This window comes from Mauremys reevesii, linkage group 7 (genome assembly GCF_016161935.1).
Source record: "Mauremys reevesii isolate NIE-2019 linkage group 7, ASM1616193v1, whole genome shotgun sequence".
In the NCBI taxonomy this organism is placed as follows: Eukaryota; Metazoa; Chordata; order Testudines; family Geoemydidae; genus Mauremys; species Mauremys reevesii.
Window position 1 is genome coordinate 42,565,034 of NC_052629.1, and position 26,029 is coordinate 42,591,062.

Sequence of the window (26,029 nt, forward strand, 5' to 3'; positions counted from 1 at the left end):
AATTTACTTCTACAATTACCATGCACTAGGTTAAGAAAAAAACTTAAAAGTACTGGTCTCTACATTTAACTTGTATAATGTTCTCTTTGCAGATTATACACACCCCAAAATTAAAGTACACTGCAAGCAAATGAGTTCAAAGTGATCCTGTACATAGTTATTCATTTGCACATCACTTCATGCCAAGAGAATTATAATGAAAAGTTGATAAAAAAGTTTCCCATAGATATTGGACCTATAGATACTCCACTATAGATACTCTTTTGGGAGCCACTCTCATAACTCCACATTTTGACAAGAACAGTCACACAGGCACTTTTCCACTTACCAAATCTCTGCATAAGATGTACAAGGGCTTAGTCCATGTACAAGTTTTACCAACCTGCCTTTTTTCCTTCCCTCCTCCAAGTGAATTTGAAGAGAGAATTTTATGTTCCTTGTAGACAAGATCTTCCTACTTGTATGTCAGTATTGCAAAAAAGTCTGTATATTACTCATGTTAAACCAGTGGTTCTCAAAGTGGGGCCACCGCTTGTGTAGGGAAAGCCCCTGGCGGGCTGGGCCAGTTTGTTTACAAGGAATTTGCTGGCCGCAGCTTCACACAGCCCCCATTGGCCTGGAGCTGCAAACTGTGGCCAGTGGGAGCCGCGATCGGCCTAACCTGCGGACCCGGCAGGTAAACAAACCAGCCCGGCCTGCCAGGGGCTTTCCCTACACAAGTGGCAACCCCAGTTTGAGAACCACTGCTTTAAACTATAGGCATGACTGTTACTATAATTCAATTTTGCCAAGATTAGCAATTTTCCCCTTTACATCATAAATGCAAGCTTTCAGGAAATAAATATTACACTTGTTATTCTGCTCTTGTATGGCTATTTCAACCTGCCAATTCAAATTCTCTACTATTCAGTCCACAAGATGATTGCATTTGGACTCGTATTAGCTATGGACACATGTATTTGGTCACAGTTTCTATTACTTTTGTTAGGCCAGCGGTTCTCAAACTGGGGCCACCGCTTGTGTAGGGAAAGCCCCCAGTTTGAGAACCACTGTGTTAGGCTATGTCTACACTAGCACTTTTGTCAGTAAAACTTTTGTCGGTCAGGGGCGTGAAAAAACACTCCCCTGACAGACCTAAGTGCCTGTGGTGGACAACTCTGTCAGCGGGAGGCGCTCTTCCTCCAACATAGCTACCGCCAGTCATTGGGGGTGGTTTAATTATGCCAATGGGAGAGCACTCGCCAATTGGCAAAGAGCGCAGGAGACCTTACCATGGTGCAGCTTCTGTGCCCCGGTAAGGTCTGTAGTGTAGACCTAGCCAGTAATACTATGTAACTTCCAAGAGCTTTGCAAGGGTGTACTTGATGGTGTACTTGTGTACAGGGCCGGATCCAGGCACCAGCTAATCAAGCAGGTGCTTGGGGTGGCAACTCGGGAGTGGGGCGGCACTTTCAGGGATTCAGCAGAGGGTCCCTCACTCCCGCTCAGAGCAAAGGACCTCCCAATTGCGATCGCGGCTTTTTTTTTTTTTTTTTTTTGGCTGCTTGGGGCGGCCAAACCCCTGGAGCCGGCCCTGCTTGTGTAGATGGTGTACTTGATATTAGTGTCTTTTTCTCTTTGTGCATTAACACTTCTCACTGTCTTGTTGAATTCAACCATTAAATAACTAAATCAATAAGACTGAATTCAGGCTAACACGATTTCCTGACTTCAGAGTGCCTTTTGTATAAGGGAGTTTATGAATCACAGAAGAGAAAAGACAGTCAGCGCTTATTCAACTTTACTATTTACATTACAAGCCCTTTTCTACTGTAGCTATTTTTAACTGGTTTTACATCTTTAGAAGGCTGATCTCTAATGTTAGTTTAGCTTTTAAAAAGCAAAATGTTTTGAATTATCAGTTATAAATTATATTATTTATCATAACAATTCATATTACTCTAGCTGGTATGAAACTTAGGAACATTGGCAAACAACCCAAAGAATCTTCAATAAACCTTATAATAGCAATTGTATAATAATAGATTTGCAAAGTCCATTAATTTAAAAAGAATTATTATGTAATGTAGTATTTTAATCTTATTCTAAAAATATTGATACTGAATAATGCTTTGAGGTTATTGCAGTTTACAAAAAATTCTGAGATGGGGGAAATAGTTTACTAAAAGCCAAAAACAGAACACACAAATGGATTAGTCCTGTGTTTATTTAAAATCTGTCTCTCATCACTTGAATACAATTGTATATGATTTTTCATGTTCACTCTTTAAACAGTGTCTTATCAAAAATCTTCAGTATCAACTTAATGGATAAATGGCAGGCTTTTCGGCTATTATAGCATGCATATTAACATAACTAAAAATGTCTAGAAAATACCTTTTTTGTTAAAATATATACATCTGGGTTTGGCTAGCCTTACAGCCCTATATTCCTTACTTGGCTTAAAGTTTTATATTAATTTGTGTGTTAGATCTTCCTATCCAAGACCTTAAAAATAAATATGCAGTGAAATGATTTGCAATAAAAAATTTAAAAAGTGCCCTTTTAAGAATAGATACACTCACTATTAAGCCAATAAAGTTCCTAGCGTTACTGCCCAGAAACAGCACTGCTTTTTCTGTTACACACTGCTGCTGTTGTACAGGTCTAAATCTGAATTTGATTAAATCAGCACCTTCAGATCTGCCATGATTTCAAATGCCTGCTTTACACTCTGCTATATCAAAGCCTCTCACAGCCACCACAGTTAGGACTGTGTCAGTTTTTCCATTACAAACTCCAACTTTCAGGAACTTAAATCTCAACAATAAAATCTACTCCAGAATAAAGCTGGTATACGTTTCTTGTTTGGAATTAGTTTGTTTAAAAAGAAAATAAGAAATCTGTCCACAATAATCTCTTGTATACATTGTAAGAGCTGAAAAACAAGTTTCAGGTGTATGTTTGCACTCTCGTAGCTTAGAAATCGTAAATTTTACAACCCTTTACTATACACTGTTCAAGCTCCCTACTACTGCACAGGGCCGGCTCCAGACCCCAGCGTGCCAAGCGCGTGCTTGGGGCGGCGTGCTGCGGGAGGGCAGCAAGCGGCTCCGGTGGAGGTCCACCGGAGCCGCAGGACCAGCGGACCCTCCGCAGGCACGTCTGCAGGAGGTCCACCGGAGCCGCGAGACCGGCGACCGCCCCCCGTGGCGTGCCACCCTGCTTGGGGCGGCGCAATTCCTAGAGCCGCCCCTGCAGATCATTTAAACCTAGTATAGACTTGCAGTTATATTAAGTATACTCTGCTAGGAAGTTGGTAGAACTTACTATGCACTATCATAAGCAACTGCACATAAGACACTAAAGTACAGTATACAGTGTTTAAGATGTCCTCAGCTGTCAGCATTTATAGCCAAACTATCAAGATTTGAGGATTTGTTTTGTCTAGTAGCTGAAATACTTGTCAAGCAAGTATATACCTTACACAGAGGGCACGCAAGATGGTAGGGATATAAAGTCAGAGTTAAGTTTCTTTGTAGAAACTTACATATGAATTCCCTGGTTTTCAGAAGTTTGTAGTTTTAACACTAGAAAATTCTGTTGAAAGATTTTTCCCTTGAGTTATTGATCCATATTTGCAAACCTAACCACATCTTCCTAAAGATTTTTGTCTGGAAGTAGGAACATATATGCTCCACATACAAATTTTGCATATCTGGTGATGATACCTAGCTAATAAACTGCAGGGCCATATGACAAAACGCACTTTTGTCCACTTAACCCTGCATTCTGCCCATCCATCTCCTCCAAGACTACTTTAGATATTCCAAACTCAGAAGAAGTTTCAGCTATTTTCTTTTATTAAATCAACATACCACAACTATGTCTCCTTTCTTCCCATTCCCCAAAAGATTACACTGGGCTGCCTGAGAACCAGAATGGACACTATTCAGTGTTGGAAAAATGACAGGTTTAAGACGTGATACCTCATAACCCATCAAGACTTGAAATGCAAACTATACACAAGGGATAGTCCGAGCTTCCCAACAGGACATACAGCATGTACTTCTACTTCTGGAAGGCTCCAACATTTCACATTTCAAAATAGTGGCATTTGACAGGTAGACAGTTACAAAACTTGGTGCCAATAAAATGTATAAAAACTCACTAGAATATTTCTAAAATAGTTATTCTGCAAAACATGACATATAGAAATGTGGGAGGCATAAAGCATTTACTGGCACTCATTTGTAGCTTTCCCATTCAGGAGTAATGCTACCTTCCCACAATCATGCTAATAAAACATTTACTCCATACCATCATGCAATACACACATATTCCATACTGTATAAAGACTTTTTTTTTTAGCAGAGGGAATTCCTAAAGAAAGAATAGATACATTATTATAATCCCTGTGCACGTGGGTTATGCTTATATTTACTTGTACATTTTTGAAAAGTGATTTTTTTTTTAAATCCTAAATTAGCATTAATACACAGATCAAAAAGTATGATGCTGACAATATAATTACCCCTCTATCCAGCAATACCATTACTTGAATAAACTTGTCTTCGTGTGCACTTCTCTTACACACAGGTGGAATTTTTTTTGTAAAATGTGCATACTAAACTAGCTTTATTACTGTATTCATTATTTCTATTGGCAAACCTTCCAAAAAAAAAACACAACCAAAACTCACAGCCTAAAGGGCTAAAAAAAACCTCACAGATGGCTAAAAAAACCGGCATCATTGCTTTGCCTCAACCAAGAGGTAACAGATTGGGAAAGAACTTTAACCCCTCCAACTTACCCTTTTCTGCCAGTGTTGACTCTTCTCTTCCTTCCAGCTGCTGCAGAAATCCAAACCACACATAGGCCATGTCTACGCTACCAATTTGTGTTGACAAAAGTGATGTCGACACCCAAAAATTGACATAATAAAAATCGCAATTTTGTGTTCACATTTCCTCCCTCTGTCGGTAGATCGCGTCCACAGTGGGGGCAACATCGACAGTGTGAGCAATGCACTGTGGGTACCTATCCCACAGTGCAGCACGACACCTGTAACCGTGCCTTTGTGGGCCACAACTGAGGATGCCAAATTCAGGAAAAACTGATGAGAAAAACTGATGACACGCCCCAAGATTGGTGGCTAATCCCCCATAGGATATACCAAACCAGCAACAAAAGTAAACTTCTGTTTCACCACATTGGCTAACAAGAAGCAATAAAAGCAGTTTCCTTAGACATTCCAGTTCTTATAACACCACTAAAAACGATGGATTTAATGGTGAGTGGTTCTTTACAACCAGTCTCATCAAATAAAAGGTTGTCCTGATCCTAAAGGATCAGCCACACACCCAGATCAATATATAACCCAGATCTTAACCAAAAATCATGCTGATGCCAATCCTTTAGTATCTAAAATCTAAAGGTTTATTCATAAAAAGAAAGAAAGGTGAGAGTTAAAATTAGTTAAAGGAATCAAATACATACAATAATTGCAAAGTTCTTGGTTCAGGCTCATAGCAGTGATGGAATAAACTGCTGGCCTAAGTCAAGTCTCTGGCTGCTTCCAAATCACTGGAAGGTCCTCAATTCCTTGGTTAGAATGCTTCCATTAATGTAAGTTCATAGTCCAGAGGCTGGAGCAGAAAAGAGGCAAAACAGAGGTGTTTCCAGAGCCTTTGATATCTTCTGCCATGTGGAGAGAATCCCATTGTTCTTACTGTGGAAAAGTACAGTAACAAGATGGCGGTTGGAGTCACATGGACAAGTCACATGTCCATGCATTTCGCATAGTCATTACAGGAAATTCCATTATGTGTAATAGGCATCTCGCATGGTTCATTGTCAGTTAAATGTTCTTTTGATTGGTCACTCAATTTGAATAGTACCTCCAAGATATGCTGGCTAACTACCTTGTGGGCGTTACCCCAGGAGCAAACATTTGAAATCCAGGTATGGAGCCAATACTTATAACTTCAAATAACTTCAAATAAAAAAATGATACATGCATACAAATGGCATAATCATAACCAGCAAATCACGGCGGATCACGGTGCATTTTGGGACAGGGCTAAATGTCCTGTGATGCATTGCTTTCTGTCCCAGCACTCCAGGGTCTTCTGGCTTTTTTTGTGGCATTTTTGCAATGGCCCTTCTTTGCTATGCAGCCTGGCATCTTTGTGAGAAGGGATGGATCCTGCCCTGCTCGCCTATGCTCTGTTAACTGTCATGAAGACTTCGCGGACGGCAGTGCAGTTAATCGTGAAGTTCCTAACAGAGGAAGACTCGCAGGTGCCCAACATTCTGTGTGATATGGATAGGAGCAACTTTAGATTGCTTTTGGCATTCACAGAGCAGGTGCAGAGGATAGATCATCACTTTTGGGCTCAGGAAGCAAGAACTGAATGGTGGGATCATATCATCATGCACATGTGGGATGAGGAGCAGTGGCTACAGAACTTTCGGATGCTGAAAGCCACCTTCCTGGAACTGTGTGCGGAGCTCACCCCAGATCTGCGACACAAGGACACCAGAATGAGAGCTGCCCTTTCAGTAGAGAAGCGTGTGGCAATCGCTGTGTGGAAGCTGGCGACTTCAGACTGCTACCAGTCAGTCACAAATCAGTTTGGAGTGGGGAAGTCGACCACTGGGGCTGCGTTAATACAAGTGTGCAGGGCAATAAATCACGTCCTGGACTGTGACTCTGGGAAATGTGCATGAACTAGTGGATGGCTTTGCAGAAATGGGTTTCCCTAATGGCAGAGGGGTGATAGATGGCACACATATTCCCATTTTGGCACCAGAACACCTTGCGATGGAGTACATCAATAGGAAGGGGTATTTCTCCAGGGTGTTGCAGGCGCTTGTGGATCACCATGGGCATTTCACTGACATCATTGCAGGGTGGTCTGGAAAGGTGCATGACTCATGCATCTTCAGGAACACCGGCCTGTACAGAAAGCTTCAAGCGGGGACTTTCTTTCCAAACCAGAAGATTACAGTGGGGGATGTTGAAATGCCCATAGTGATCCTGGAGGATCCGACGTACCCCTTACAGCCATGGCTCATGAAACCTTACACAGGACACCTGGACAGCAGTAAGGAATGGTTCAACAACAGGCTCCATGGGTGCCAGATGACAGTTGAATGTACCTTTGGCAGATTAAAGGCATGCTGGTGATGCCTTTATGCAGATTAGCCCTCACTGAGGATAATATTCCCATGGTCATAGCCGGGTGCTGTATGTTGCATAATCTCTGTGAAGCTAAGGGTGTAAGGTTTGCTCAGGGATAGAATGTTGAAGCAGACTGCTTGGCCGCTGATTCTGAGCAGCCAGATACCAGGGCTGTCAGAGGAGCCCAGAAGGGGGCTATTTGAATCAGGGAGGCTTTGAGGCAGCACTTTGACAATGAGCACCAGTAACATATCTCTGTCAGAGGTGCCTCAATGGAAAATAGTTCTGAATATTCTGCAGTGGAGGTGGAGCACGGATTTGCTCAGTCTGCAGTATTATTAAGGACTTCAGCATCTGCGTTTGCTCCTCCATTACTTTAATCATCCGCTCAGTTCCGTCCTTAACAAATGCGCGATTCTCTTTTCTGTCATGCCATTCGGCTTCCCAGTACTACTTGTGTTCCCTCTTTTCTGCATGGAGCACTGCAGGACCTCCCAGAACATGTCTTCTTTGCTACGTCTGGGTGCTTTCTTACCTGTGGAGATGCTCAGCTGGGTGCATGGGGTGTTCCTGAAGGCCACATCTGGCGAAGCACAGGGGACAATGCACAGAAGTGAGATTGTTTAATTCACACACAGCATTGAAACAATTCGGTTAAATACACCCTTTGCAACATTGCCATCACTTTCTCACTGACCCTAGCCAGGCACACATCTGTGCGAACAGCCAAAGCATTGTGAGTGTTGGCTGGGGTGAGAGAGGGAGGGCTCTCCACACGGGGAAAAGAACACATGTGTGTTCATGGTGCAGCATTCTAGGGAACAAATTCTAAAATTCCCCCACACTTTTCCACAGGCGGGGATCATTCTAGCAGACTTCTCACTGATAAGGGTAAGCAGGGAAACGAGTGTACATCTACTCCGTGCTTGTGGCTTTTGCCCTGCTCCCTATGCTACTGGGCATTTTTCCCAACAAAAGTCACCTCGCAGTGTGTATGCACTCACTGTTTTGGTCGACAAAGGGCAGTTTTGGCAACAAAACATGGCAGTGTAAACAAGGCCACAGATAACCACAAAGACATATGTATATTTTGCATCCTATCCCTTCACAACTGAATTTAAATTTGGCAAATCATATTTTATTCACGCCAGAAGTGATTTGGCCTTGATTTGTATTAATTGGATATGTATCACCAAAGGATAGGGACATCCTCTGTATTTTTGTGTGTGTGGAAAAGAGTGGAATCACTTTCCCAAGTGGAAGAAAAAGCAGTTTTTTAACTACTGGTCCCAGCGCTAAAGTTACTATTTAATTCACATACAAAAGTTTAAGTGTGTCAAGTAATTCTGTGACTATCAGCACTAGTTATTTTCATCTTGAAACCTTGGATGGGGGGAATGGGTTTTATTTTAAAACATAATTATGGTTAGAACCTCTGGAAAAACAGCCTTTTAAGCCTGTATCAGTGACTAAGATCTTGTCTACATTAAGGCTGTATTTGTGTTTGACACCAGTTTCAAAACTCAATTACAGTCTAACAGTGTTATAAAATGCTTTATGTTCTCATCACACTCACTATTGTTACAAACCCTACTACAGACCAACATAGGATGCAGGCCTTGGAGGAGAAGGGAATTGATAATGTTATTATGGCTAGCATAACATAAATACCTCTTCACATTGGAGAGATAAATTATGCTACTATCTCATTAGCTGGAAGTGTTGGAAATCAGTTGTCTAGAAAAGTCAGCAGTTTTTGAACAGAGTTCTAGATGCACATTTGAAACCATAGCAGAGACAGGACCTTGCAACAAATTTATTCATTTTGACAGTCAAAACAAGTTTTTGCAGACTATTTTTATTCTTCTTTGTGCATCTTCAATAATGTTGACAGGAGCAAAAATTAGTTTAATTAAACAGATTTGTCTCAGAAAATCTGTAAAATGCACGTGGCAAGCAACAGGATCAGATTTTGAGAGACCCATTTGCTTGATCAAACCCACAAATTAAGAAAAAAAAGTCTTACAATTTACAAATTTTATACTTATTCTTTAATTAAATGCTCCAGCCTTGAACCCATTATTGCAAAAAAATCATTACTATTAAGCGTTAAAAAATATGACGAGAACAATAATTCTGGCAATTACCAGGAGAAACAAGGGGTTAAGTTGGCTTTACATCACCTTTGCCTCAATTCTATGCTGAGACTGCCAGCAGGTGGTTTGGCCCCTATTGCAGGTTAGCAAAACTCTGACACCAGAGGAATTCCCAGTTGCCCCAGTAGGCCAGCTCTCTGGCTGCTTTGCAAGTGTGCTTAAGAGAGTAGTGCCCATAGAAACTAATGGAAGTAAATGGGAGGTGAATGTGCTCAGCATGAACCAAAGTATAACCCTAACAGAGGGGAAAGTATAGAGCAGTTAAGTACAGTCAATAAAGATTTAAACAAGTGAGTAATATATTGAAATTCCTTCACAAGCTAGAAGGGTTGTTCACTATAAAGAACAAAAATCTACTCTCAGAAGTCAGTGGGATTGTGTCAGCATAACAGAAGAAATAATTCAGCCTTAGGTACTTATTACACATTTGGACAAGTAAGGAGATCTGTTTTACTCCATTGGGAGAATGGAGAATTTAGAGGGAACACAAGCCTGCGACATATTTCAAACAATACATCATACATTCAATCTGTGAAAGAAGACAATTATACTAACAAAGGAACCCCTCTGCAAGAATAAATGCTATCAGCCCCCATCCTTTCCTCCTCCAACAGCTCTTTCATTGTGGCCTCTGTCCCACTTTCAAGTTCCAAACCGCCTTCTTAATATATTAATGAGTTAAGCATTTAGATATAAATAAGGTTTAAATAAATAAAATAAATAAATTGAAAGGATCACTAAAATATAGATGCCTTGGGAATTCTATATTTGCCGGTCTGTTATTTATAGTTTTTCTTCTTTTCATTTTTGGAACATTTACAGTAATTTTGTTGAGGGTGGGGTGGCATGGTAAAACCTGCCTGGACTCTGTGCTGGGGTGACAAGGAGTTATTTAAAGGAAGATACAGTGTGTATAAACTTTCCTCCATTAACGTACGAATTTAAATTCTGTCTCTTCAGGATTTTTTTTGTAAACTATATGTTTGCAAACTCCATTCACATAAGCTAATCTTAGCTCACCCGAACATTATTATGAACTAACATTTCTAATTACCAAAACATTATATCTAATTTCCTTTTAACAACTATTCCATGGTGTTAGACTGCACGTTATGTATTTTGATATATGATAGGAGGAACAAGTTTAGCATACTTTCCTAGTTGAAAATCCAGGGGGAAGGGAGGGGAGAATTACAAATAAAGACTAAATTTCTTAAGGTGTTTGAAAGCTACCTTGGTCTGGGCAGGTACTCAGTGATACCAGGGCTGACTTTTCTGTTACTAAGTTGTGTATTATTAAGTGGTGTATTATGCCACACTAGAACAAGCCCACCATGACAAATGAAAGAGCAGACAAGTAAATGAGGTACAAGGGTGCCTTTACAGAAAGTTTGCTTACAGAAAAAAAGATAATGTGGTGTTTAAGAAAGAACAGAAGGCATATCTGTGTATAAATCAATTTACTAGAAACACTTTGAACACAGAACAACAGAACAAAATTAGTAAAATGTTATTACTAGGACAAGTATCCTAATCTGGGAGGCTATAATTATTGTTGCCCTGGCTGTTTTTTGCAGAAGGTTCTACTTAGGGAATGGTTGCTAGAGTGAAATTATGAATCCAAGGAGGAGAAAAGGTTAATTTTCTATTAAAAAAATAATAATAAAACAAAAGAGGCTAAAAGATACCTAATATCCAAAAAAGTCTGAAGTAAAGGCAATGTGCTTTATGTTCTGATTTTCAGTTATTCCTCAAATTGTAGTTGTTTCTTCAAAACAAAACCTAAAGGGATACTACATTATGAAGACTCAGAAACCAAAGTAACGTTCTCCCAACTCATGCTTTAAAACAAAAAGCCTTACTTTAAAAATCTCTCTCTACTAGGGAAAAATTATCAGATCTTCAAAACAAGAAATGCAGTAGTCTTGAATTTGGAGCCCTGTGAAGACAAAGACGGAAACAAATTTCACCAGATAATGGTCTGTCAGATTCTGCTGTAAATCCAGAACTTCACACCCTGAAAATGGAAATTTGCTATTTTTTCCCCCTAAATGAGTGTTCGCCTCTGATCATTGTTTTCATACTCAGGATGCATATCAAAGGTGAAGTTGCCATTTTTGAGAAGGACAGACATATCAATTGGATTTGGGCTGTAACAGCCTGGATGATGTCTCTTTCAACAGAAGTTCTTCTCTTGTACTACCTTTCCTAAGAAAATCAGTAAAAGACATCAAGCAACATTGCACCTTCCTCTTTTAAAAGCACATAACAGAGCAGATGAAACATCACTGAACAACCCACAAACTTAAAATTGAAACCATCCTGCATTAATCAGACACAAAACAACTGGTTCTCTAGTGGGTGAGGTCTTTCCCCTTCTTAGCTTTCCTACTCCCATCTGAGTGAGACAAAGCAATGTTTTCCTGTTACTGTACACAACTGATTTTCATGCCACCTGCCACACGCTTCCACCTCTGAAAGTCGCTAACTGCCAACACCAGTTGATTGTTACCCAGTGACAACCACAGATCTGCGCCCCAGAGGCTTCCGAAGGTCCTCCTAGGGCAGGCGGTGCATTGACGCCAGAGATCTCATTCGGTTACAACATTCGTCCATACCCACGCACCAAACCCCGCTGAAGGGGAAAACCTCCCTGGCCTTCCCCCGCACTTCGCGGGCCAACACACGAGGTGAGCCCCGGGAACGCACATCCACGCGGAGGATGACTCGAGCGTTCCCTCTCCTCCCCCCCAATAAATAAAAACAACAACTCTGCCCCGCGGAGTGCGCGGGCAGCTCTCGCCCTGCCCTGCCCTGGCCTGGGGGGATTTGCTGGGCAGGGCGGTGGCTGCAGACTGGTCACAGCGGGGCTCGGGGTCTCTCCCCGGCCGGCGGCCCGCGCTCACCCAGAAGAGCGTGGCGTAGGTGATGAGGGTGAACTTGAGGCAGAGGTAGGAGAAGCGCGCACAGTAGCGGATGTTCTCCGAGTCCCCGGCCGCCATCCTGCTCCCCGGCCCGACCCGCTTCCTGCTTCTCCCGCCGCCACCTGCAGCGCAGCCCGCGAGCGGCACCCAGCCGGCGGCGCAGTCTCGCAGCCGCGGCCAGCACCGCTGGGCGGCAGCGGCGCAGGAGCTATCGCTCAGCTGGGGGCGGGGGACGACCAGGGAGGGACGAGTGAGCGCGACTGAGTGTGTGTGTTTCACTTGACCGGGAGGGGGAATGCGGAACGGGGGCACCCCAGCCTGCGACGTCTGGCAAACGATGCATCATAGGTTGAAGCTGTGAAAGAAAACAATTCTGCTGAGCGAGTCGGAATCTCGGCGTTCTGACCACGGAGCCTTTCTGCTTATATCTGATGAGTTACAGCACGATTCATTCAAGAACGTAAAGATTGTAGTTCACACTGTGCCTTCAGTCATGACCTGGAGTTTGACAGCATCCCTTCCCTGACGAAGGAGACGGAGCACAAATTTACACTGCCTCTAATTTCTTTGTGTCAGTGTTATGAACATCACCACCACCATACTGGATGTGACCAGTTCATCACAGAGACCCCCCTTGGGACTGTCACCTGCCATGCTGAAATTACCTCTGAGCCTGTTTTCCCTGCCAACTCGGGACTTCAGAACCCTGACTTGTTGAAGCAGACACTCTAGCCTGCTGCAACACAGACCCAGGGTCTGGACCACACTCCCCAAAACTGCAGGCTCTAAGTGAAAACAGCTTAAGAAGTGCTCCTGTCTCTAGCACCCAGACACCCAGCTTCCAATGGGATCCAACCCCCAAATACATCTATTTTACTCTGTATAAAGCTTATACAGGGTAAATTCATAAATTGTCCGCCCTCTATAACATGGATAGAGAGAGATGCACAGCTGTTTACCGCCTCAGGTATTAATCACTTACTCTGGGGTTTATTAATAAACAAAAGTGATTTTATTAAGTATAACACATAGGATTTAAGTGGTTTCAAGTAATAACAGACAGAACAAAGTAAGTCACCAAGCAAAATAAAACAAAAAATGCAAGTCTAACATAATACACTAAGAAACAGATTACAGGTAATATCTCACCCTCAGAGATGTTCCAATAAGCTTCTTTCACAAACTAGACTCCTTCCTAGTCTGGGCCCTATCCTTTCCCCTGGTACAGTCCTTGTTAGTCCCAGCAGGCATCTTAGGTGGTAAACAGGGGCTCTCTCATGACTGATCTCCTTTTGTCCTGTTCCACCCCCTTTTATAGCTTTTGCACCAGGCTGGAATCTTTTGTCTCCCTGGGTCCACACCTCTCCTTCTAAATGGAAAAGTACCAGATTTAAGATGGATTCCAGTATCATGTGACATGATCACATGTCCTGTGAGACCCTAGTCTTCATTCTTCCTAAGCTGGCCCGCATGTTCACAGGAAGGCTTGCAAGTAAACAGAGCCATTTACAGTTCATTGATTCTGAAGCCCCCTTAATGGCTTCCACTTAATATGTTTACATCAGTAATACAAGTTTATATCTTATTCTCCTAAATCCAGACATAGAAATAATACATGCAAACAAATAGGATGAACACACTCAGTAGATTATAAGCTTTGTAATGATACTTTACAAGAGACCTTTTGCATAAAGCATATTCCAGTTACATCATATTCACATTCATGAGCATATTTTCATAAAGCTATTTTCACGTCACACTGGGTCAGACCAAAGGTCAATCTAGCCCAGTATCCTGTCTTCTGACAGTGGCCAATGTCGGGTGTCCCAAAGGGAATGAACAGAATAAGTAATCCTCAAGTGATCCATCCCCTGTCACCCATTCCCCATGTCTGGCAAACAGAGGTTAGGGACACCATTCCTGCCCATCCTGGCTAATAGCCATTAATGGACCTATCCTCTGCTGGAATGTTCTCCTTACCCAACCAAAGCTTCAACTTATTTCTTCTGAGCATTCATCACTCTGGGTAATGGGAGCTTTGCATCTCAAAATTCTGCACACAGGAACTTGGGTACATGCAATGTTGCATACAGAAGGTTGCCAACCCTCCAGGATTGTCCTGGAGTCTCCAGGAATTAAAGATTAATCTTAATTAAAGATAATGTCATGTGATGAAACCTCCAGGAATTTGTCCAACCAAAGATGGTAACCCTATTCATACACAAAGCTGTAGGTTGAGTTGAAGTCACAGGAGTGGGAAAGAATCCACTGATTGTCCTTCATGTGGGAACAAATGCTACGGCTAGATTCTCACTGGAACAAATCATGGGAGATTATGCAAGGCTGGGGAAGATGCTTAAGGAATTTGAGGCTCAGGTGATCTTCAGTGGGATTCTGCCTGTTCCTAAAGAAGGGCAACAAAGGTGTGACAAGATTATGATGCTCAACAGATGGCTCAGGCAGTGGTGCTATAAGGAGGGCTTTGGGATGTATGGCCACTGGGAGGCATTCATGGACAGAGGACTGTTCTCTCGGGATGGACTTCACCTGAGTAGGGAAGGAAATAGACTTTTGGCACAACTGATTAAGACAGCTTTAAACTACGAATTTGGGGGAGATGGTTGGGAGATGTACAGTAATCTCCAGGCCGGATTTTAACATTGAGAGGGAAGAAAACGAAGTAAGAAAGGATACAGCCATGGGTAGGAGAATGGACATAAGGAGGAAAGGTAGTGGAGATACCAGTCTAATAGGTGATACTGGCAGTAGAATGTCAATGCCTAATTGGGTAAAGAATTTGAGCGAAGCCAAACAGCAAAAATTAAGATGTTTGTACACCAATGAGAGAAGCCTAGGTAACAAAATGGAGGAACTAGAGCTACTGGTGCAGGAAGTGAAACCAGATATTATAGGGATAACAGAAACATGGTGGAATAGTAGTCATGACTGGAGTACAGATATTGAAGGGTATGTGTTGTTTAGGAAAGACAGAAATAAAGGCAAAGGTGATGGAGTAGCATTGTATATCAATGATGAGGTAAAGAAATAAGAAGTGATGGAATGGATAAGACAGAGTCTGTCTGGGCAAAAAATCACATTGGGAAAGAAAGCTACTAGAGCCTCCCTTGGGATAGTGCTTGGGGTGTGCTATAGACCACCAGGATCTGATTTGGATATGGATAGAGACCTCTTTAATGTTATTAATTAAGTAAATACTAATGGGAATTTTGTGATCATGGGAGACTTTAACTTCCCAGATATAGACTGGAGGACAAGTGCTAGTAATAATAATAGGGCTCAGTTTTTCCTGGATGTGATAGCTGATGGATTCCTTCACCAAGTAGTTGCTGAACCAACAAGAGGAGATGCCATTTTAGATTTGGTTTTGGTGAGTAATGAGCACCTCATAGAAGAAATGATTGTAGAGGACAACCTTGGTTCAAGCGATTATTAGCTAATTCAGTTCAAACTAAATGGAAGAATAAACAAAAATAGATCCGTGACTAGGGTTTTTTATTTCAAAAGGGCTAACTTTAAAAAATTAAGGAAATTAGTTAGGGAAGTGGATTGGACTGAAGAACTCGTGGATCTAAAGGCAAAGGAGGCCTGGAATTATTTCAAATCAAAGTTGCAGAAACTATCAGAAGTCTGCATCCCAAGAAAAGGGAAAAAAATCATAGGCAAGAGTTGTAAACCAAGCTGGATGAGCAAGCATCTCAGAGAGGTGATTAAGAAAAAGCAGAAAGCCTACAAGGAATGGAAGATGAGAGGGATCAGCAAGGAAAGCTGCCTTATTGAGGTCAGAACATGTAGGGATAAAGTGAGAAAGGTCAAAAGCCATGTAGAGTTGGACCTTGCAAAGGCAATAAAACCAATAGTAAAAGTTCTATAGCCACATAAATAAGAAGAAGAAAAAGAAGGAAGAAGTGGGACTGCTAAACACTGAGGATGGAGTGGAGGTTAAGGATAATCTAGGCATGGCCCAATATCTAAACAAATACTTTGCCTCAGCATTTAATAAGGCTAATGAGGAGTTTAGGGATAATGGTAGGGTGACAAATGGGAATGAGGATATGTAGGTAAATATTACCACATCCGAGGTAGAAGCCAAACTTGGACTGCTTAATGGGACTAAACTGAGGGACCCAGATAATCTTCATCCAAGAATGTTAAAGGAACTGGCACATGAAATTGCAAGCCCATTAGCAAGAATTTTTAATGAATCTGTAAACTCAGGGGTTGCACCGTATAACTGGAGAATTGCTAACATAGTTCCTATTATTTTTAAGAAAGGGAAAAAAGTGATCCCGGTAACTACAGGTGTGTTAGTTTGACATCTGTAGTATGCAAGGTCTTGGAAAAACTTTTGAAGGAGAAAGTAGTTAAGGACATTGAGGTTAATGGTAATCGGGACAAAATACAACATGGTTTTACAAAAGGTAAATCATGCCAAACCAACCTGATCACCTTCTTTGAGGAGGTAACAGATTTTTTAGACAAAGGAAATGCAGTGGATCTAATTTACCTCGATTTCAGTAAGGCATTTTATACGGTTCCAAATGGGGAATTATTAGCTAAATTGGAAAAGTTGGGGATCAATATGAAAATTGAAAAGTGGATAAGAACTTGTTAAAGGGGAGACTACAATGGGTCAGACTGAAAGGTGAACTGTCAGGCTGGAGGGAGGTTACTAGTGGAGTTCCTCAGGGATCGGTTTTGGGACCAATCTTATTTAATCTTTTTATTACTGACCTTGGCACAAAAAGTGGGAATGTGCTAATAAAGTTTGTGGATGACACAAAGCTGGGAGGTATTGCCAATACAGAGAAGGACCGTGATATCATACAGAAAGATCTGAATGACCTTGTAAACTAGAGTAAAAGTAATAGGATGAAATTTAATAGTGAAAAGTGCAAGGTCATGCATTTAGGGATTAATAACAAGAATTTTGGTTATAAGCTGGGGACGCATCAGTTAGAAGTAACAGAGGAGGAGAAGGACCTTGGAGTATTGATTGATCACAGGATGACTATGAGTCACCAATGTGATATAGCCGTGAAAAAAGCTAATGTGGTCTTGGGATGCATCAGGCGAGGTATTTCCAGTAGAGAAAAGGAGGTTTTAGTACCATTATAGGCCCTGGTGAGACCTCATCTGGAATACGGTGTGCAGTTCTGGTCTCCCATGTTTAAGAAGGATGAATTCAAACTGGAACAGGTACGGAGAAGGGCTACTAGGATGATCCAAGGAATGGAAAACCTGTCTTATGAAAGGAGACTCAAAGAGCTCAGCTTGTTTAGTCGAACCAAAAGAAGGCTGAGGGGAGATATGATTGCTCTCTACAAATATATCAGAGGGATTAATATTAGGGAGGGATAGGAATTATTTAAGCTCAGTACCAATGTGGACAAAAGAATAAATGGATATAAACTGGCCATCAGGAAGTTTAGACTTAAAATTAGATGAAGGTTTCTAACCATCAGAGGAGTGAAGTTCTGGAACAGTCTGCCAAGGGGAGTAGTGGAGGTAAAAGACATATCTGGCTTCAGGACTGAGCTTGATAAGTTTATGGAGGGGATGGCATGATGGGATAGCCGAATTTTGGCAATTAATTTATCTTTGACTATTAGCAGTAAATATGCCCAATGGCTTGTGATGGGATGTTAGATGGGGTGGGATCTGAGTTACTACAGAGAATTCTTTCCTGGGTGTCTGGCTGCTGAGTCTTGCCCATATGCTCAGGGTTTAGCTGATCACCATAATTGGGGTCGGGAAGGAATTTTCCCCCAGGGCAGATTTTGCCTTCCTCTGTAGTGTGGGGCATGGGTCACTTGCTGGAGGACTCTCTGCACCGTGAAGTCTTTAAACCATGATTTGAAGACTTCAGTGGCTCAGATATAGATTAGGGGTTTGTTACAGGAGTGAATGGGTGAGATTCCATGGCCTGCGTTGTGCAGGAGGTCGGACTAGATGATCATAATGGTCCCTTCTGACCTTAAAATCTATGATTATATGATTAATCTTTAATTAAAGATAATGTCATGTGATGAAACCTCCAGGAATTTGTCCAACCAAAGATGGTAACCCTAGTCATACACAAAGCTGTAGGTTGAGTTGAAATCACAGGAAACTTGGTCCACTGTTATTGATTTCTTAATCCCCTACTGTTCCATTTAGTTAGTCTTTATAAAATATTTGAACATATAAAGTCCTACATATGTGCTAAATATTATTATTCCTGAGAAATTTATTAGCTCTTCAAAACAAAACCGGAAAACAAAAGAAAACAAAGCTTCTCAGCTGAGCAGCCCAACAATAACAATTATTTCCCGACATGGGTACATGAATACACAAATTGCATTATTTCTCCATTTTGCCAGATTTCTCTGTTCTCCAAAGCAAACAGGATATTAATATTTACAAGGACCCTGTTTTCAAATATAAAGCTGACTATCCAAATATTAAGCCTAAAAGACATAATAACAACTGAGTTGGTTAGAGAAACTTCAGCAGGAACATATTCTGTCAGAATATGCAGGTCTGTCTAAATCAAAATGCTTTGTGAAATTGACCTAATTTTGCTGGAAATTCATTTCAGAAGAAACAAACAAGAATAGTTCCAACAATGTTGAAACATCCCATTTTGACTTTTTTTTGAATTTTTTTATCTTGTATATATAATATTATGTAAAAAAGTCAAACTCGAAATGAAACTTGTTAAAATCAAACATTTTGTTTGACCTGAAACAATTTTTTTTTCCAGAATTTTCCTTCAGGAAATCTCAAATTTTTTGGTTTTCATTCCAATTTAGAACCAAGCTAGATTTCAAAATCTCAAAATCCATCATGAAATGGAATGTGCATCATCCACAGAGCTTTAGTAACTGTACAGCAGTGTTTCATGAGTTTAGCAATATAGCCTGTGCAGTTGACAGTTAGCTGTTTTAAGACACTATCAACACAAATATTTGAGGCCAAATTTTCAGCTATACCCTCTGCTTTTCCCACCAAAAATATATACATTAATGTTTGCACCTAAAAACTACATCCACAAACACAGGTACACATCCAATTTTGTGAACATAAACATTTAGAACATAAATGTATTTTTGTGATCTAAAAATTATGGGTCAGCTTGAGGTCAACTGAACTTGGCCCCACATATTTGAAATCTTGTAAGCACAAGAAATTTACTTCAATGGGACCACTCGGTGCATAATGCTAAGCATGTACCTAAGTCTCTGTAAAATAGGAAACTTTGATTGTAAGTTCTTTGGAGGAGAGACACTTCTTTTGTTAGGTGTGTGTAAAATGCTTGCTCCAATGGATCCTCTAAGCACTATTGCAATACAAATAATAATACAATTAACCATTGATCTTTCACTATTATTGTGCATTATAATATGTAATAATGTTTGCTACTCTACATAACAAATAAAAGGCACCAATCCTGTAATTTACAACATGTGGGTGCAGCAGTCCACCAACACCTTGTAAATTGAAGGATTGGTGCCAAAGTTACTAGTTTGGAGCCACAGCAATTGTACTGGGGTCGTGTGCTCTAGCATTCTGGGCTAAGCAGATGCTTTTCCAAAGGCTTACTAATGTGAGAAATAGCAAGCATTAACAGTTCTACAATAGGCATCCAGTGCTGACACACCACGTAACTACTATACATAAACTTGAGGAGAGAGATTAATACTTTATTCCAATTGCCATACAAAAGACTATTTTGGGGAGGAGAGGAGAGCATGGCTCATTCAGAACTGACAATCATCATAGAATTTGTTCTTGTCCACTGGCCAAGAAACAGAGAAAGAATAATAAAGGATAAAGGTCTCACACTGCAAAAGCTGAAGTTTTGCAGACCCCTTCTGAAATTAAAAAGGTTCAATATTTTCATAATCTCTTTCCCTTTTCATCAAGATTTGCATGTCAGTCATTATCACTGTCATATACTTATGACAAACTGGTAGTATTAAAGACCTTATCTGTTAACGCTACAAAATCATTAGCTATGTATTACGCTGTATGTTTATAGATTAATCAGTAATGTAAAATCTCAATAATTTCCCTGGAATCCTTTGGTCCTAGCTACAATACTGAACCATGTTTGCTTCTGGAAGAAGAACAGCCCTGCCTGCATGCCAGCCAAAGAATAGGTCATCTATTTATATAGATCTATCAATAAGATGTAATACAGCTTTTTTATAAGCATTCATCTAAAATTTCAAGAACAATAATTTTCAAACTAATGCACAAAAGATTTACCTGTATTTCTCCTATTATTTTTAGTGGAAATTACACTTTGAAATCTCCCATACATTTATGGAAAATATGTGAAATGTAGCATTGGTATGTATGTTAAAGTTGTAGTATTATTTTAACCATTATGTTACACACACACACCCCACAAAAAGTAAGGCTTCCAGATCACATTCTTAATCTTTTATTCAATTATTATGCCTGAAATCTGCCAGTCAGATGCTGGAGGTGGGGGCAGTGTCACTCCCTGTCACAGTGGCAGGACAACTGGTGCAAGCCCAGGATGCAGCAACAGCTGTCAGTCAGCACCCCCCTGCGGGACACCTTCCTCAGGGCTGAGAGCTGGGGCAGGATGGGGGGTGGGATCCGGCAGCTGTGGCTTGCAGGGGAATGGACCAATCAGATGCAAATGCAAGGAAGGGACCAATCAGGAAGCAGACCAATTTGGGATAGCTTGTCTGGTCTGCAAAAACCCTGGACTTTGCCTGTTATTTTTAAAATCCCTCCCATACCTCCATCTCCACCCCCCGCCCTGGACAGAGAAAGGTGGCTACAAAAAGAGGCTGTGTTTGGGAAAACCCAGATGTATGATAACCCTATCTGTGACATAAGAATACCAAGAATCACAGCAATTCAGGTTACTCATAATCCTAAGGACCAGTTACTTACCCCAGGTCAACTGTGTTTTAGTCTCACACCAAAGATGACAGCGGTAGCCAATCCTATAGTAAATAACATGAAAACTTGGAAAAGGAAATTAAGGAGTTATTTATAACGTTAAAGCAAGCAGACACACAAATAAGTTATAGTCTTAGGGCATGTCTACACTGGCAGAGTTACGGCGCCAGCAGTTACAATGCCGCTCAGAAAGCACTGAAGGGAAACTGCTGTTGTGTGTTCACACTGTCAGCTGCCTGTGCAATAGCGTGTTCACACTTGTGGCACTTGCAGCAGTATTCAGAGCGGTGCATTCTGGGGAGCTATCCCACAGAGCATTTCTTCCTCATCTGCCACTAAGAGTTGTGGGAAGACGGGGTTGCAGGGCATCCTAGGTCCTGTCCCAATGCCCCATGATGCATTGCTTTGCATCCCAGCAATCCCTGTGAGTCCATCCATATTTGGTGACATTTTTCAATGGTTTGTGTACAGCACACATTGCCTCTTTGGGCTGCAAGAATGGATCCTGAACTGTTGACCAATATGCTGCTCACTCTGACCAACACTTCACAGGTGGCAGTGGAATTATTCCTTAAACTACAGAGGCAAAAGGAGTGTTACATTGATCTCGTCACACGTAGTAGCTATGACACGAGGTTGCTTGTGGCATTCACAGAGGTGTTGACCACAGTGGAACGCTACTTTTGGGCTCGGGAAACAAGCACTGAGTGGTGGGATCACATTGTGATGCACATCTGGGATGACGAGCAGTGGCTGCAGAATGTTTGGATGAGGAAAGCCACATTCATGGGACTGTGTGTTGAGCTCGCCCCAGCCCTGAGGCACAAGGACACGAGAATGAGAGCTGCCCTGCCATTGGAGAAATGCATGGTGATTGCACTGTGGAAGTTGGCTACTCCAGACTGCTACCAATCAGTCACTAACCAGTTCTGACTGGGAAAGTCGACCATTGGACTTATGTTGATGGAAGTGTGCAGGGCCATTAATCGCATCCTGTTCCGAAAGACCGTGACTCTGGGCAACGTGCATGACATTGTGGATGGCTTTGCACAAATGGGCTTCCCTAACTGCGGAGGGGTGGTAGATGGCATGCACATTCCAATTCTAGCACCAGAGTACATTAATCGGAAGGGGTATTTCTCTGTGGTTCTCCAGGCACTTTTGGATCACGTGGGTGTTTCACAGACATTAATGCAGGCTGATCTGGAAAGGTGCATGACACATGCATCTTTCAGAACACTGGCCTGTTCAGGAAGCTGCAAGCAGGGACTTTCTTCCCAGACCAGAAGATCACCATAGGGGAAGTCAAAATGCCCATTGTGATTCTGGGAGACCCTGCCTACTTCTTAATGTCGTGGCTTATGAAGCCATATATGGGGCAATTTGATAGCAGCAAGGAGCAGTTCAACAACAGGCTGAGCAAGTGCAGAATGATTGTGGAGTGTTTTTGGCCGTTTAAAGGCCCTATGGCATTGCCTCTAGAGGAAACTGGACCTGGCCAATGACAACATTCCTATGCCGATAGCCACATGCTGTATGCTCCATAATATTTGTGAAGGGAAGGGTGAAAGCTTCATTCAGGCCTGAACCACAGAGGCTCAGCACCTGGAGGCTGAGTTTGAACAGCCAGAGACCAGGGCTATCAGAGGGGCACAGGGGCAGGGCTATAAGGATCAGGGATGTCTTGAGGCAGCCATTTGAAGCTGAAAACCACTAATATTTGTTGCTATGTTAGAAGGTGATTGTGATTGGTGCAGATGATGCAATACGAAGGTTTGCAGGGTTCTGTTTGCTTTCAATTAGTAGAATAAAGCTTGCTTTCAAACCCACACAATTCTTTTATTAAAAAGCAACCGGGGGAGAGAGTCAAACAAAAAAAAATCAGCAGTAAGAGGGACGGGGGAAGGGAATGTCCCAGGAGAAGGTGGGGTCCTGAGACGGCTAAACATTTGTATATGTCCAGGGATCATATCCAAACTTCTCCTTTAGAGTACAATGCAGTGGGTGCTGTACTTCAGCAGGGCCAAACTTCAGAGGGATGGGTGTTGAGTGCAGTCGGTAGTGGGAGTCCACAGTGTTGGACTGTGAGGGGGAGAAATGGAATGCCACGGGTATAGACTGGAGCCAGGAGGTTGATAAGAGGGTGGTGGTGGCGGCACCGGGGCGAGGGAGGGGGGAAGCATGGGAAAGAGTTTTGCGACAGCGGCTGCAGGGGAGGGCGGGCACAGAGCTGCTCGGTTTGCAGAGCTAGTGGCGCCTAGAGCAATGGTCCCCAACTTTTTCGTCTGGCGGGAGCCGGATGACAAGCCACCGAGGACTGTGACCGGTGGACGAGCATCCGCCGAAATGCCGCCGACAAGCAGCAGCATCCAGAGGCATCGCCACTGAAATGCCACCGAAAATCAGCGGCATTTCGGCGGTGACGCCTCTGGATGACACTGCTTGTCAGCGGCATTTCAGCGGATGCTCGTCCACTGGACAGTACGCAGGTGCACACAGATGCCCTGGCAGGCGTCATGGCTCCTCAGGCACCACATTGGGGACCACTGGCCTAAAGTATGTCTGCTTGGCACTCCATAACCTTTAAGAGCTGCTCCGTGGCTTCATCCTGGTGTACCGCGTTCTCCTTTCGGCCCCTCTTCTCACTGTCCTGCCACTTCTTCAATTCCTGTTTCTTGGCGGTGGAGTGCATCATAACATCACACAGAAAGTTCTCCTTAGTTCTTCTTGGCCACTTTCTAATTCTGCGCAGGCATTCAGCCACCAATAAAGAGGGAGGCTTGGCTCCCAAGGTCATATCTGTGAAGTTTAAACACAACCTTTTTTCAGAAGCAGTATTGTTTGCAACACAGAGAACAGTGATTCACTGATTTAAAACACAGCCAGAACTCACACACCTGTCACTAACTGGCTGACCCCAGGCAAGCACACATGAGCCACAAAACCCCTAAAATGGTGAGTAGCTGCAGGGGCAGAGAAAATCACTCTTCCCTGACCCTGTTGTACACTGGGCACGTGGCTGTTGGGGAGAGCCAGCACCGTAGGGGCAGCCTAATAATCATTCCTGTCCTCACACTTTCCACAGGATGTGATCATTATGGAAGATATCTTGCTGCTGAGGGTGAACAGTGAATCAAGGGAGGATCTTCTCCAAGACTGCGGCTTCCGCCCTGGCCCCTATGCAGCTCAACTGTGTGCAGCAATGGGTCCTGCCACCATGACTGCACAATGGTGTGGGAAAGTTACCATTAATGTGGTAAGAAATAAAGCAGCTCTGCCAAAGAACCTGCAGCAACAGATTGCCCAGTATCTCCAGGAGAGTTTCCTGGAGATCTGAGGGAGATTCCCATGAAGTGAGGGAGTCAATCACAGCCTGTTCCACTGCTCAGACTAGGTGTGTGGTGGGAGACAAGCCTGCTTTCTGCAACCCTCTGCCCCCAACAACTCACTTCAGCGATTCCCAAAACCAAATCCACTTACCGAGGGCCTCCTCTCCTGTTTGTGTTTTGCCAACATCTGACAGCTGTGACTGGCTAACCTCCTCTGGGGTAGAGGAGAGCTCCTGTCGGCATGCATCTCTGAGTCATCCTCTGCGTCCCCCTTCCCCTCTACATCCTTGTCCAAGATTTCCTCTTCCTGTCTTGGTCCACTCTTGACTGGCATGTGAGCCACTGAAGTATTCACAGTAGTTGTGGGGTTGTTGCTGAGTATTGAAACATAGAATATCAGGGTTGGAAGGGACCTCAGGAGGTCATCTAGTCCAACCCCCTGCTGAAAGCAGGACCAATCCCCAATTTTTGCCCCTGATCCCCAAATGGCCTCCTCAAGGATTGAGCTCACAACCCTAGGTTTAGTAGGCCAATGCTCAAACCACTGAGCTATCCCTCACCCCCCTTTGTCCAGCTCTTTGTAGAACTGGCAGTTTGTGGGTGCAGCACCAGAGCAGCTGTTTGCCTCCCATGCCTTGTGGTAGGCATTCTGCAGCTCCTTCACTTTGACCCTGCACTGCAGTGTGTCCCAGTCATGGCCCCTTTCGGTCATACATTGTTAAATCTGTCCGTATAGATCATAATTCCTATGGCTGGAGCACAGCTGGGACTGGACAGCCTCCTCTCTCCAAATGCTGATGAGGTCCAGCAGTTCAGCATTGCTCCAAGCAGGGACTTGCCTGGTGCATGGAGCAGGCATGCACACCTGGAAAGATGTGCTGACACCACTGCATGCATTACTGAGCAAACAGGAAGGGGACTTTCACAATTCCAAAGGAATTTACGGGGTTGGGATGACTGTTGGTCACCTGAGGGCAGGGCAGTAGAGTTCAAACCAATGACCAGAGAGGCAAGAACAAGCATTGTGGGACACCTCCTGGAGGCCAATCGCAACACTGTAATGGACCACGGTGTCTACATTGGCACTGCAGTGCTGTAGCTGCGGTGCAGAAAGCTGTATGCCTGTCGTTGGGGTGTTTTTTTAAAAGCATTGCAACTGTGCAGTTTCTCCGTACTAAGTGGCTTGGCAGTGTGTACACCTCAGGAGTTACAGTGCAGAAAGCTGCTTTACTGCGCAGAAACTTGCCAGTGTAAACAGGGCCATAGGCTTCAAAAGGTAATATAACCTTTAATCGGACAGCTCTATTGAAGCAGCTGGGGATCTCTTGCTTATCCCTAGAAACACCTTGCCCTCCCCCCCCCCCCCCCCGAGTCCAAGCAGCATAGAGATCCTTAGTTCCTTTGGTTGGGAGGAGAGCAGACCAGCAATAAGAATCTTGATTCTTATGTTGATGGTTTCTCAATCCCGATATAGGGAGTTTCCAGTTGAAAGATCCAGCCATAGCCTGGTAT

The 26,029-nt window shown here is 42.8% G+C and overlaps 2 protein-coding genes across 4 annotated transcripts in view; one reads left to right on the top strand and one right to left on the bottom strand.

Moving 5' to 3' along the window:
- Positions 1-12,437, bottom strand: part of TSPAN15 (tetraspanin 15) — a 38,756-nt gene extending 26,319 nt beyond the window's left edge. The window contains exon 1 of one of the 3 annotated variants that reach the window (XM_039481613.1): positions 12,228-12,437. In XM_039481613.1, the coding sequence (XP_039337547.1) occupies positions 12,228-12,323 (96 nt within the window). In that variant the 5' untranslated portion in view covers positions 12,324-12,437. The remainder of the gene's footprint in view (positions 1-12,227) is intronic. The other 2 variants (XM_039481615.1, XM_039481614.1) reach the window with 2 other exon arrangements.
- The window catches only part of TACR2 (tachykinin receptor 2), a 35,041-nt gene continuing 20,933 nt past the window's right edge, over positions 11,922-26,029 (top strand). Inside the window, exon 1 of the mRNA XM_039481616.1 lies at positions 11,922-12,011. The gene's annotated coding sequence lies outside the window, so the exon portion shown is untranslated. The remainder of the gene's footprint in view (positions 12,012-26,029) is intronic.